Genomic DNA, 13,980 nt, shown 5'->3' on the forward strand with positions numbered 1-13,980 from the left:
GAGGGGATGAGGCCTGTGTGTGGGCTCCGATTGGGCTCCTTCCTCTCTGGTAGTGCAGTAGACTCTGGCATTATTTCAGAGTCTGGTACACGTGTGCAGGTCTCCAGGAACATGGCACCTTTGGCAGTTTTCTGAGGAAACTTCTATTGTTCATGTGCAAATCACTGGAAAATGACCACAACAGCCGAGCCACTGCCGCTGGACCGGTAGAAAGGTCATGATTATTAAACGGGTGCAGAGTGTGCTCTGTGTGGCCCTATGCGCAGTGGCGTCAAGAAGGGGGGGGGGACTTTTTACCCAGGCCCGGGTCTGTTGGAGGGTCCCGGGTCATGTTCCCCCATTGCAGGGAGCCAGGCAATGGGGTGAGAGATGATAGGGCTGCCGCTGCAGCACAGACTTTCTCCCCAGCTCAGCACAACAATGTGTTGTGTGCTGAGCTGTGGAGAGAGACTGCTGCAGCGGCAGCCCTGTCATCCCTCTTCCTCTCATTTATTTTTTTCACAGTGGTTATGGCCAACTCCCCTCTTGGCGGCCCTGCCCCCACCGGTGTCCATAGCCCCTCTATTTTACCAGGGCCTGCCGACCTGTCAACACCACTGACTATGAGCTATAAAGCCATTAAATGTCGTCCGAGTGGCCTGGGATCTGGCACGATGAGAGAGGCGATTTGGCATAACTGAAGCCATAGTGAATGAAGTCACATCTGTAAACACTTTACACTATAGTCTACATCATAAAGAAGAGTTTTTTGAAAATATAAATAATAATAATAATAGACTTAAACAAGAAAAGAGACCACTCTGGTTAGTTACATACAGTAGACTGTATTTACTAAAGGTTGCAACTGCAGCAATTTGTATTCACCACCGACACAAAAATCATTCTCATTTACGGTGTTACTCTTAAATCATAAAAAGTCCCTGCATGGGAACCAATCAGGAAACTTCTATGTAACATTTTTGAACATTTAGTTATTGCTGACATAGAAACACAGTTAAAAAGGTAACATGACATCTGAAGTGAAGGTTACAGGTAATGTATTCAAGTCTCTGAATAATGTACATTTACAGTTATGTCTAGTAATACATGCAACTCTGGTGAGTGTCAGAGGAGAATCTTATATATTTATATGAAAAGAGCGAAAGGATAAAATACATTTTTAATTATAGATCTCCAGGTTGTCTTACTGAACCATTACCATAGGGGTGAAGTGAAGAGACTTTTGGGGTATTTTTTTTTTTTTTTTGCACATTTAAAAACATTTTTATTTAAGAAAATACATTGGGAACAGTATAAAAAAAAATGGCAACTCTACTTCTATTTGCTGGGCACAGAGACAACAAAGGCTGTATCAGCATTCACCTGAGACCCTGCCACAAGTGGAAATTTCCTAGAAGCGAACAAGCGGAAAAATTACAGCGGTTTACACAAGATCTGTTTGTAAATGACATAGTTCGGTTACAGGATGAAGCGTACACAGAAAGCCTACCAATCAACAGTCACGCACTTTCTGTATTCACGGCGTGTGTGATACCTTAAGTACAAAATGCTTTGAGTGATCTATTTATCCCCCCTCTCAGCGAAAATGTTAATCTCCCTGAAACGTTGATGAATGAGTCAGCTTGTAGGAAGCGAGCGGTGGCAATGACACGGCTGGGAACGTATTGGAGTGACAGTTGGAAAGCAACGCTGTGATTCCTTTGTCAAAAAGACCGATCCTCTGTCCCCAGCGGAAGAGTACCAATGTCACAGAAGGCTATAGCAGTTGCGAGCTTTGGGGATGAGCGTGCCCACCACCAGTAGCCACTGGAAGCCATGCGGTGGCAGTAATTTCTGGAGAAGCTGATTGGGCCACGCGGAGAAGCTGATTGGGCTTCTCCACTTTATCTCTCTCCAAGTCTTGATACATCTTCCTCGTCATGGCCTCTACTCTCCCTTTGGTTTACCTTTCTGTCTTGTCATTGGATTAGAGGTTCTACGTACTATGATAAATTGGTGATTGTTTTACTGTAGACCAGGCGACAAATAATGCACAAGGCGACCTAAGCAAGATCCTAGTGCCTGTTATAAAATACAACTTTTGCTGTCTTTTTCTACTGAATCGTAGTCCAGTTGTTTTTTGCGCAACCCAATATTTTTCATATTTTGTAATATATTTACTGCAGAAGTAGACCATGAAGTCTATGCTGGCCGGTAGCAGAGATGTGTGCATGTGCTTAAGGATGAAATGTTGGGGGGCTCAATTGTGATACCAGAGCTTAGGGCCCAAACAAGCTTCATCTGGTTCTGCTGGTGGTAGGAATGCCGGCAGAAGTGCTAGCTGTAGACCTCTGGACTGGCTCACATACTGTAAGTGACAACCTAAGCCAACCCATTGACATGGGTGGGGAGGTTCCACAAAAATAGACAGTTGTGGTTTATGTGGATTGAGGTATGTTCTATTTTGTTGACCAATATAATATAAATCAATGTAAAACACAATTACCAATTTACTAAGGATTTTTGGAACGGAAGTGATGGTTCCGTTTTCCTGCTAACGTATTATTGGTGACATCATACAGATTAGCAAAAACTAGCAAACAACTTCCCTGTAGTGAGCAGGGCTAGTAGAGTCTAAGACTCCTCTGCAACAACCCCGTGGGTCAGAGAACTGAGGACCGTTGAGTCCATAACTAAATTTGTAACAAAAACGTATTTGCAAAAGCTTAATATTGGTCTGGGCACCCGTGTCCACAAAATGACAACTAATTTGCTTAATATATATATATATATATATATATATATATATATATATATATATATAATCTGGCATGTTACAGAAAGCACAGACATCTTCGTTCAAGCACAGAGACCATTGTGAAATATTACACCTGCTTCTCAGAACCATTCAATGTGACTCTTTTATTTACATGGTGTCAACTTCTAAAACTAAAGGCTTTGTTAGCAACCGACCAGTTTGACAGGGTGCTGTTACCTTTTACCGCTACTTTTGTATGCAATACACAAAAATGTGCTACACAGTATACCGTACACTATGCAAACTAATCTGTGACAAACACATTGCGCTGTGTTACTACCCCATCCATACTATAAGAGGTCGTGGTTCTTACTTGTAACATAGAATTATCCGAATCATAAAAAAGTACCATCTCATACTATACAGTATATTAACAATCGCATGACGGCTACAGTAACTATAATGAATTGTATTCTAAAAATCCAGGGTTTGTCGAGCAGACGTGTGTGAAATCTTACTCTATGTATATACAAGAAAGTGTGAAATTTGACGAATGTCAATATTTTTATGAAAACTTGAGTTGTTTTCTCTGATCCCTACTGTTCTTGGTGCAGCAGCGTATCGAACTTTTGATTGTCAACCTCCCAATTATCGTCCTAATGCATAACGACCTGCCAATCTTAGCCATGTCAACCTATTTCATATGTCGACCCCAAGCCGCGTTGACCTAATGTAAATTGACATTGATAGTGTCAACCCTATACCGGATGGATAAATCTCCATGCGCCAAGTAATGCACCAATATGCAAAAACGGGATATTAAATTGTACGACTAGATTAGCATGTTAGCTCACACGAGCAGGGCCCTCTTCTTCCATGACTTTCCTTCTTCTGCTTAAAACATCTTTGATGACACCAACTCCTTTGGAGTTCTGCCACCCGGAAACTTATATCCAAGGGCGTAACTACCATGGGTGCAGGGGGTGCAGCTGCTATGGGGCCCAGAGCTGAGAGGGGCCCATTTTGCCTGTCAAATTATTATATGCTTTATGCATTTTTTAGCATTAGGTGAGAAATAGGGGCCCTTACAAACTTTTGCTATGGGGCCCACATGTTTCTAGTGACGCCACTGCTTATATCAATGGCATCTGCTAATACAGGGGGTACAAAACCATAGCTGTACCTGCCCTCTATTGCAGTGGTTTCCAGCCCTGGTCCTCAAGTACCCCCAACAGTGCACATTTTCCAGGTCACCCGGCAGGTGCACTCATTATTCAGACACATAAAAAAAAACACAGGTGGAGCTAATTATGTCACTTGTGATTCTGTGTGGAGACCTGGAAAACATGCACTGTTGGGGGTACTTGAGGACCAGGGTTGGGAACCACTGCTCTATTGTATCTAGCTGTGGATCCCTTGTTCTATGCCCCCTGATACTTATGTCAGTGTCCCCTGCTGATGCAGCTATGGTTATGTGCCCTGTACTTGTCCTCTACTGTATACAGCTATAAGTCACTGTCTCCTGGGTTATATACTGTGTAATAGGGCGCTGCGGATCCCTTGTTCTCTGCCCCCTGATACTTATGTCAGTGTCCCCTGCTGATGCAGCTATGGTTTTGTGCCCTGTACTTGTCCTCTATTGTATTCAGCTGTAAGTCACTGTCTCCTGGGTTATATACTGTGTAATAGGGCGCTGCGGATCCCTTGTTCTCTGCCCCCTGATACTTATGTCAGTGTCCCCTGCTGATGCAGCTATGGTTATGTGCCTGTACTTGTCCTCTATTGTATTCAGCTGTAAGTCACTATCTCCTGGGTTATATACTCTGTAATTGGGCGCTGTGGATCCCCTGTGGCGCTATAATAATACAATTAATGTTATGGGTTGATGGAACTGCTGACATATTGGCAGACAAAGAATAGATTTTGACAAAAGCATTATCCGCTTAGCAAGGGAATATACATTTTACTGTTCTGGTGTATAGAACACACTGAATATGTATTTAGTTGTTTGCACTCTTATACAATAATGCATTCCTAGTTGTCTAACGCGCACCAATGTAATAAACACATAACAGTGATACTTACAGTAATAAACAATCCTGATGTCCCCTTATTTTCATGTTGAGGATATATATAGGAAGCTAAGCTGAGTAGTGTTTTTAGAAAAAAAATTTTTTACCACTGAATGACCTTTGGAGAGTTTTTGCAGAAATAAGGCAAGGTGCAGTGAGCAACAGCCAAATGATTAAAGAATGAAATATTGACATTGGTCTGATTTCAATCACTACATGTAGGCTCGTACTCTTACGCCATTTGTTGCACCCTCCTACACGTATGTATATTACATTTGCGCTTATGAATGATTTAAAGCTGTGACTATGTACATCTGACACACAAGTATTCACAATTCAGAGCTGGTGCTCGTGTACAAAGATGGAATTGCTCCCTGAACCAGGTACTTGCGGCGGACATGGGGTGAAATTGGCCAAGGGGATCACTTTGACGGGATCTTCAATGGTACAGTGTCTCTCGCATGTGTTGTAAAACTGGGGGCGAGGTGCCCCTTTGTTGATATCTTCCTTGGGCAGAGGTCTTCCAAGGGTGTGGACTCCGTCTGGTCTACTTTCTCTTCCCCACCCTGGCTGAAAGCCACCGAACGAGGGCAAAGGTGGGTTTGATTGTTCATATTGGGTCAATATTGGCGGCATCCAGCAGTTGTCAGAGTGACCTAAGATCAGGCATTCTTGGGTGCAGGTTTCCGAGGCTTCCGTCAGCGCTTTCTGAAGATTGACTTCAATCGCTGAAAGAAACAAAAACATTTAAAGGTTACACTAGTTCAATACAAACAGATTCAATTATTGTCTTTAAAATCAATTCAATAAAATGTTGAATTTTTTTGTTTCATTTGCCGGTAGGCGGTCTTGCATGATGTTTTAGAATGTTGAAATTTTCAATCCGGAAACAGGTTTAAATGGATTAAAAACCATATACAGTACAATCACATTTTTTTCAATACATTTTCAATTATATTTCATTTCATTGTGCGTCACGCGGTCAACACTCACTATGGGGAAAGTGAGAATGATGACCCAGAGTTGTATCTTTGTACATAGACCTTTTTTTTTTTTTTTAAAGATACTTATGGAGACAATTGTTTTTTATTTTTTCAGAATTTTTAGCTGCTTTTTCTTTTTTTTTGCCTGTTCATTCCGGCATTAGTCCAAAAATACTGGATGAATTTTAATTGCGTTTTCACTAAGGATTGGGTAAAAACCAAAATGGTCAAGACCCTAGTACGCCAAACTGGACTAGCTCCATGTATCATTCTCCGCCACGCTGCAGCTTGAAGCGCAGTCCCTGGGTCGGGCCCATCCTGTGGGAGTGTCTGTGACCGCTGCCACCAGTGACCAGGGAGATGGGCTGGGATAGATTACAGCCTCCCTGTATGGTCCAGGGATGTAGTTAAAAACAAGAACCATATGGCTAGGCTGTAATCTTTTTTCCTTCCCAACTCCCTGGTGGCAGCTCACAGGCACCCTCACCGGACCAGACACGCCACAGATGTGGACAGACGGAAGGCGCACTATAAGCTCCAGAGTGGCAGGGATTGCTGCATTAAGCCAGTCCGGTGTTCCAGATCCGTACCATTTCATAAAACCCAATACTGTATGTATTATCTTGAGTGGACAAGGATATGCTTTAAACTCATGCACATAATAAGACATCCATGTGAGCGAAGCCACGAGCAAATGCTGGTTTATTAAGAAATATGTTTTTTTATAGAAAAAAAACATTTGTTATTTAGGCATAAAGCGAGTCAGAGTATTGCTTTTAAGTACTTGATGTAATAAATCTGAAAATAATGACTAAAGGAAGATCGCGACCCAATTACTAATTAGATTTAAACAAAGGGGATATAACTACAAAACCATCAGAAAGAGATTTGAATTAATAATAAATATATATATATATATATATATATATATATATATATATATATATATATATATATATATATACACATATATATATATATATACATATATATATATATACAACAAATGTTCCAAACTTTCATCTAATTTAAGATAAAATTATGTTAAATGTAAATTCAGGATAATATCCGGATGGCAAGTCCTCCATAGCAACCGCAAACCAATTTGTAGGGTATACACAGAAATAGTAAACCCTCTGAGACAATCATTTAAAGGCACTTACCACCTATATTTAAGCAACATCTAAAACTTTATTGCAAAGTGGAACAATCAAGATAGATCTATATCATCCTAATGGTAATTTTATTCCTCTATCAGTCCAGCTATATTAAAACTAAATTATTTAAATATTAAATAAGTGATCTGTGACATGTATGACTTAATAATTAATGGTACTTGTGTACTAGCACGACACCCACGATATTAGGTCGCACGACATATAATCGCATCGCATTGCATGCCATACACCCGATGCACAGCGATGCGATACGATGTTTAATTGTATAAGCACCCTAATGGGGGCTTACAATGTTAAGTGCACCCCCACTATGAATGCCAACCCGAAGCATGGCGAGCGCAGTGAGCCCGCGAGGGGCGGCAGTACGCGTCCTACGACCTTTTTATACCCCCACTATCCACGTCGGCATGTAGTTGACCTGATATAGTGTGGCGAGCACAGCGAACCACCGAGCCCAAAGCGTGTCGAGCGCAGCGAGCCCCGCGACGGGATGTGTATTACTTTACATGTATTCCGCGTCCCCTCGCCATGCTTCGGGCTCAGTGGCTCGCTGCACTCGCCACACTATATAAAATCAACTCCACGCCGACTTGGATAGTGGGGGTATGAAAAGGTTGTAGGACGTGTACCGCCGCCCCTCACGGGCACGCTGCACTCGCCACGCTTCGGGTTGACGTTGATAGTGGGGTGCCGTTGGTGGTGCTTTAACATACTAAGCACCCATCACATTTAATTAACTTATAGAGGCCACTTTTAACATGGAAAAACCCATTAGAGTGGTTATACAATTTTAAATCGCATACCATTGTATATACGATAGAATGGCATACAATGCCATACAATGCGATGGTATACAATTTAAAATTGTATAACATCGCGTAACATCGCATTGCATGCCTTATGGTCTGCGATGCGATGGGCTCCGTGCTAGTACACAAGTATCTAATTAACTTAAAATTTACTATGATGCTAGAAAATATATTATAATTTATATGGGCTGTTTGCATAGTGGTCATTTGCCCTGAAGAAATCGGAATAGACACATGGAACGCGTCGGACCCCCATCTGACTACACAGTGCTTTCTCCTCCTGAGGATGCATTACTAAATTATTCATCCCAGCAAGGCAGATGTGCTTATTTACAGTTAATGGTAATTTATTAGGACCACTGTAATTATTTTAATTGCCAATTAATCAAATGTGTTTAGAAATATTGATACAAATAAAGTCTTTGTAAATAATGTACTGTACAAATTGCCTTAAAAACTAACAAACTTTATATACAACCTATTTACATAGGGATTCAAATAGGGATTATTTTTACGTAACGAAAAATAGTCTTTTGTGAATGAATTTTGCAGCCTGAGTCATCTTGAAGTATAAAGCTGAATACTTTTACTGAAATAAAATTTCAATTTTAAATTTTTTACTCCTTGTGGTATACACTAAAAATATTGATTATTTTTGAGCTGTAATATAAATAATTCATAGTAAAGGATTTAGAATGCTCTAATTAAGTCAGGAGCCCGAGTCCTCTAGGAGTCGGGAAGTAGAACCCTTTCACCGCTCTCTCCTGGCCTTTGATGGAAGCTTGCAATCAGCATTTCAACTGTAAGTAAACTTTTTGCACTAGGAAGATTAAAGGGGAACCATCATCAATATTTTACTATGTTTGTAAGATTAAATATATTTGAACCCCTTCAGCCCTAAGGAGGAGTTGGACATATACCTCTAAAGTGCAATTGTTGGGTCCCATATGCCTTTATTATTCATGGGGTACAGGGCTATAAAAATAACACTCACTAATTCTCTACTAAAGAACAGTAGAACAGTGAGTGTGTGTTACTGTGGGCTATTGGGTAAAGAGGCGTTGCATGATGATGTCATCAAATGATGACATCAACGAGAGCCTATCTCAGAGCTCAAGTTTAAGAGAGTGGCCAGCCACCACAGAGGAACATGGCAAAGCCTGAGCTCGGACATGCAAAGAAAAGGGTCCCTTTATAAATGAGGGGATGTGTGAGTAAGGACCAGCTACTTTGATTGAAAGGAGGGCTAATATTGTAGTTTCCATAGAAACCCACGTTCATTAATAATCCTGCTCCACCAAGTTACTATGGTCTAATGGAGTGGGTAGGGCCCACCGGGAAATGTTTTTGTGCGTCTGGGCAGCGGTATGGATCTTGATCCCCAACTTTTAATCATTTAAATATCAATATACAATACTGTACAAACTGTGTACACCTACCCATACAAATGTTGCCGCAATTGGGCCACTTGTGCTTGTTTGTTGCACCAAAGATGCAAAGAGATAATTAGTTGGAATTGCACTAATCACCACGGTAGTTTCACATGGCCATTGGCGCAGCAACAATGAGTGCGACAATATCTCTTTGCACTGCCCACTGTGCACATTCTGTAGTGATAACACTGTTCATGCTTACTAGAGACCATTTGGTACAGTACCTTAGTGATTTCAGTGATTGTGCCTCTGCCTACTGAATATTCTGTATTTATTATCATGGGATGGTATCAAGATCCTTGCTCTTCGGATGTCAGTGGTCAGAAGACCGAAAATGGTATTCCAATGTCCAGGATCTTAAACCTAGCAGTAAGTATACTAAGGCTCCCCCACCCACACAGAGCTTAACCCCCACCATAACCCTACCCCCCTCTTTGTGCCTAACCCTAACCATCCCCTTATCCATCCTAATGCTGGCCACACATCAGACCAACTTTCCTCCAACCATCCAACTAGTTGGTTGGAGGGAATAAAAACCTGGTTCTGGATAGGAGCAAATGTAATTTGTAATTAAGTCATTTCTTTACCAAATCGGAAAATGGATAACAACTGTCATTCAATGTACTGTAGTTGTACTTTCATTTGCCCCCATCCAGTACCAGATTTTCAGTCCAACCAACCAACTACTTGGATGGTTGGAGTAAAGTTGGTCTGATGTGTGGCCAGCATTACCCTTAATAACCCTTTAGTGCCTAACCTTCCCTTCATAGTATCTAATCCTAACTCCCACAGTACCGTATATCTCTAACCTTGCCCTTCCACATAACCCTATCCCCACACAGCCTAACCTTCCTTTCCCCTGCAACATAACCCTTACCATAAACCTCAGCATAATTGGCATACTTACATTACGAATGGGATGCCAACAGCTGGAATTCCAGCTATGGCATTGTATGAGAAATTTGTAACCCAGCACTGGTCTTCTGACTGGTGTCAGGATTCCAGCATTGGTATTCCATCTGCCAACAACCCAAACTCCAATATGCTAACTGGATCCCATTGTCACGTGTCCGAAATATAGTAATACAAGAATAAATATGATAAAGTATCAATTACGTTCCACTGTATCCTGATGTATGGAGTGTACAGTAGCTTACAGAATATTTGACAAAGTTATAATTTTGTTCAGTCAAAGAAATGGAGGATTCTATTTGTAGGAAAATGGGGTGAGAAACCACACACAAAAAGAGGGTTTCCCTATAATGAACATTCTACAAATACAGTATACACCTACATTGGAACTAGTGGTGATTGATGATAGATATAGACTAAATTACTAACATCTGCTATAATAATTAAGTACTTTAGGAAGTAAATTGAAGAGGACGATACAATCACATCCTTATCTGCATCACATAGTAGTATCCACTTTCTTCAGCAGTAACTCCACGGTGGAATCTTTGAAAACCCACGCAGTTCCTCTTCTCTGCTGGGCTGCTTCTAGCAAAGGTCTGGACTGTATATCAGGGCTGAAATACAGACCACACTGCGCTAGAAGCACCCCTGCAGAAAGTGACATCCCAAGCAGGGAAGAGGGAGATGTTTTGGAAGATGAAGGGTTAAAGGAATGCACATTACTACAAACCACTCACTTCTATCTTATGTACAACATACGGAGAATAATTTGTAATAATTCTCAAAAAAAAATATTTTAATGTACAGTGAGAAATATTTAATACGTAGATTTCAGGCCACTTTATAATGATCTGCGCAGTCTAATATTAAATCCCTTTACCCCATTTATAAGGATAAAATAATCGCTTTCTGCATGCAAATAAAAATACACAAATTGTTCCCCAAAGCGATTTGTTTTGCGCCTTACATGTGCCATATATATGTTAATGGCATAAGGGGGTGTGATATAAGGCTATGCATAATATTTGCATTTATTAACAGGGAATTCGCTTGCATGACTCATCCACGTGCTACAAAAAAACACACAGACATGCAAATTACTGTCGCACAGGGTGTTGGTTACAGGAGAACGGCGAGATCAGGTGCAAATGCTCCGATTCCAAACTCTCCGATTCATTCCTGGATGCACTTTATAGACTGGCTGGAAAGTGGAGGCTTTGGGAAACAGATTCCTCCGCCAAAGGCTTCTGACATTGAGAAACCCGCCCCCATCATTATGAGATCTGAGCCAGACTTTGGAGTAATATCCAACATGCAAGATCTGTTTATTAGCAGTGATTTAGTGTTTGATGTAGATTTCATATCGCAAGATGGTGTCATTATTGGCGCTCGATGGGTAGACGGAGAAATTTTCTTTGCTCAGATGTTGGAATGGGGCGTAGTACAGCATACAGACCATGTCAACAGTCATTAGGTCGGCTTGCACAAAGTCAACACTGACATAATGTCGGCATGTGAAAAATGTTGACATCAATTTTTCACTTTTTGGGGTTTCATTGTCGACCCCTAAACACCTAGACCGCTTGCTTGGCTCACACTGCACACTTTACCATTCCCAATCGGGGTCCATGTGGATGGGAAAGCTCAGGTCAACTTTTTTTATGTGTCGACAATTGCCATGGGGACCCATTGCTTGTGTCCTTTTGTTAATGTTGGCCTTGTACATGTTGATCTTTTGGTGCGGACACATTGGCTGTGGACCTGGATCCGCATAACGTTGGAATGGAAAGTTCCCAGCAAATGGTATAAGTTGGAGTTTGCACACTACAGCCAGACTGCCAGCATCAGTGAGAAATGACATTTAGGGGCTTCAATAATAGCTGCAAGCTGAGCACTCTGCTGAAATTCTGGCGAGTCTGGCTGTATTTTTAAAGCAGCAATCATTTAAAAGGCAAGACCATCCTGGTATTGCCTTTTTAAATGATTCCGCTTTGCAAATACAGGCAGCCTCGGTGGTATATATATATTCCCAAAATGTGCCAAAGCTGCAGATAAAACCTCTTGTATGGCTGCTGTAGTCTACAATGTGGCCCAAATGCTTCCCCCTTCCCCCTCTATGGTCTACTATCACTGTACCAAGGTCCTGGCTTAGTGACTCTACCACGTTCTCTCTTGTAGCAGCCTATTATCCACTGAATCACTTAAGTTCTCATCTCTAAAAGCACTGTGTACCCCTTCTTGTAGTTCATCCGTCCTGTCGCTGGACAGATTATTGAGTTCCCTTAAACTTGCCACCTCTGCTGCCATTCACCCCAAAAAAACTTTCTTTTTAGCTGATTCTTACCCAAGAAACTCTGTCCCTTTGATTACATTTCTAAAGTCAACTGAATGGTGACAGCCTCAACCTGTTTTTTTTTTTTTTTTTTTCATGCAGATAATTGACATTATACCGCATGGAAACATATACATTCGGTGGAAAGCTGCAGACCTATGTGTTTTTGCGGCAGTGATCGTGGCTTCCAAGCACATTTATCTGGGGTGCGCCAGCGAGTCTGCCTATCACAAAATGAAGGAGGTCTATGAGGAAGACATCTTTGTTGTACTGGAACATCTAAGATGCCACCTCCACACTTTAAGTTGAGAGGCTGGAAGTGGGTATTGGTGGCAGTGTGGGGTTGGGGCAGTAGTATCAAGTTTTGTCTAGGGTGTCGAGAAGCATAAAACCAGCCCTGCTCTCCAGTGTACTCTCTGGCACTAATGTCGGTTTGAGTAGGCCGATTGGACACCCAATGTAATTGTATCTCTTGCACCTAAAATAGCATGGGGTTGGTGTAAATGGAAATCATTTTCTCATGTACGGGAAAAGGTAAAGTGATATGGGCCTATCAGAACCTGTGTACAGTCTGCAATCCATTTGCATTCAGAACCATGGCCACTTTCGTGACCTACTGTACATTACATGCAACGCAGAATCAGGCCCTTACAGAAGAAGGTTCTAAGATCTTCTTGGCCGTCGTCTTTACCCTGCAGTAATTATACCCCCACTCCTCACCCTTTAGCATTGCTTGTTCTTTATTTTTTGTCATTTCAGACTATAAATAATATACTTACACTCACAAACACCCCACAACCCAGGTATACATATGTGTTGTTGTGAAACATTTACACTTCTAGATGACTCCGGGACACAATTCAAAAATCAGGTTCTAAGGATGGGTTATACAGAATGCGGAATAAGACCATCATCATGCAAACACAGCGCACAGTAATACCGCATGTAATAACTGAACTGTCCTCATAGGCAGAGAACGGCCTCCGGTCAGAGAATCTCAATAGAATTATGCTGTTTGTTATTTGCTTTTTAATCGTTTTACGCACAGAGTTTATATTGTTTTTAGATCAAATCGAATAAATTAAAACCACTAAAATAATTAAACGTGACAGTTTCAGGATGTTAACCAACCACAATTACAATTCAGTGCATTTTTTTTTTTTATCATTAGAGAACAAGCAACAATTAGCAGACAATTAGGCAAATTACCTCTAATTGTATCATGACTGAGCTAGATTTTACATTTCCAAAGCACAGCCCATACATGAATGCTTGTAGGCTGGGGCCAGCACTACTCTCTCCGCAGCCAGATGTGGGTTTGTTTCCTATTAACTGCACAACCGGTTCTAGCAGCCAGCGGGGGAATAATGCCAATGAGGGGTAAAGTGCTAGTGTCAGCCAAAAGATAGGAAGCCATAGGATTGCTGGGGATCAAATTCAGTCCAAGCAAGAGGGTTGAGCCATAACAAGGGGGAAAATTATTGGAGAAACTTACCCGGGTGACCCCATTTAGCCGCTTGG

At 41.4% G+C, this 13,980-nt stretch overlaps 1 protein-coding gene across 6 annotated transcripts in view; it reads right to left on the reverse strand.

The window, feature by feature from the left end:
- Positions 1-808: 808 nt before the first annotated feature.
- PCDH11X (protocadherin 11 X-linked) overlaps positions 809-13,980 on the reverse strand; it is a 1,005,792-nt gene continuing 992,620 nt past the window's right edge. For 5 of the 6 annotated variants that reach the window (XM_083160344.1, XM_083160340.1, XM_083160341.1 and 2 more), the window contains exon 6: positions 809-5,537. In XM_083160344.1, the coding sequence (XP_083016470.1) occupies positions 5,146-5,537 (392 nt within the window). In that variant the 3' untranslated portion in view covers positions 809-5,145. The remainder of the gene's footprint in view (positions 5,538-13,980) is intronic. The other variant, XM_083160345.1, reaches the window with a different exon arrangement.

Source organism: Crinia signifera, chromosome 9 (genome assembly GCF_055691185.1).
Source record: "Crinia signifera chromosome 9, ASM5569118v1, whole genome shotgun sequence".
Lineage (NCBI taxonomy): Eukaryota > Metazoa > Chordata > Amphibia > Anura > Myobatrachidae > Crinia > Crinia signifera.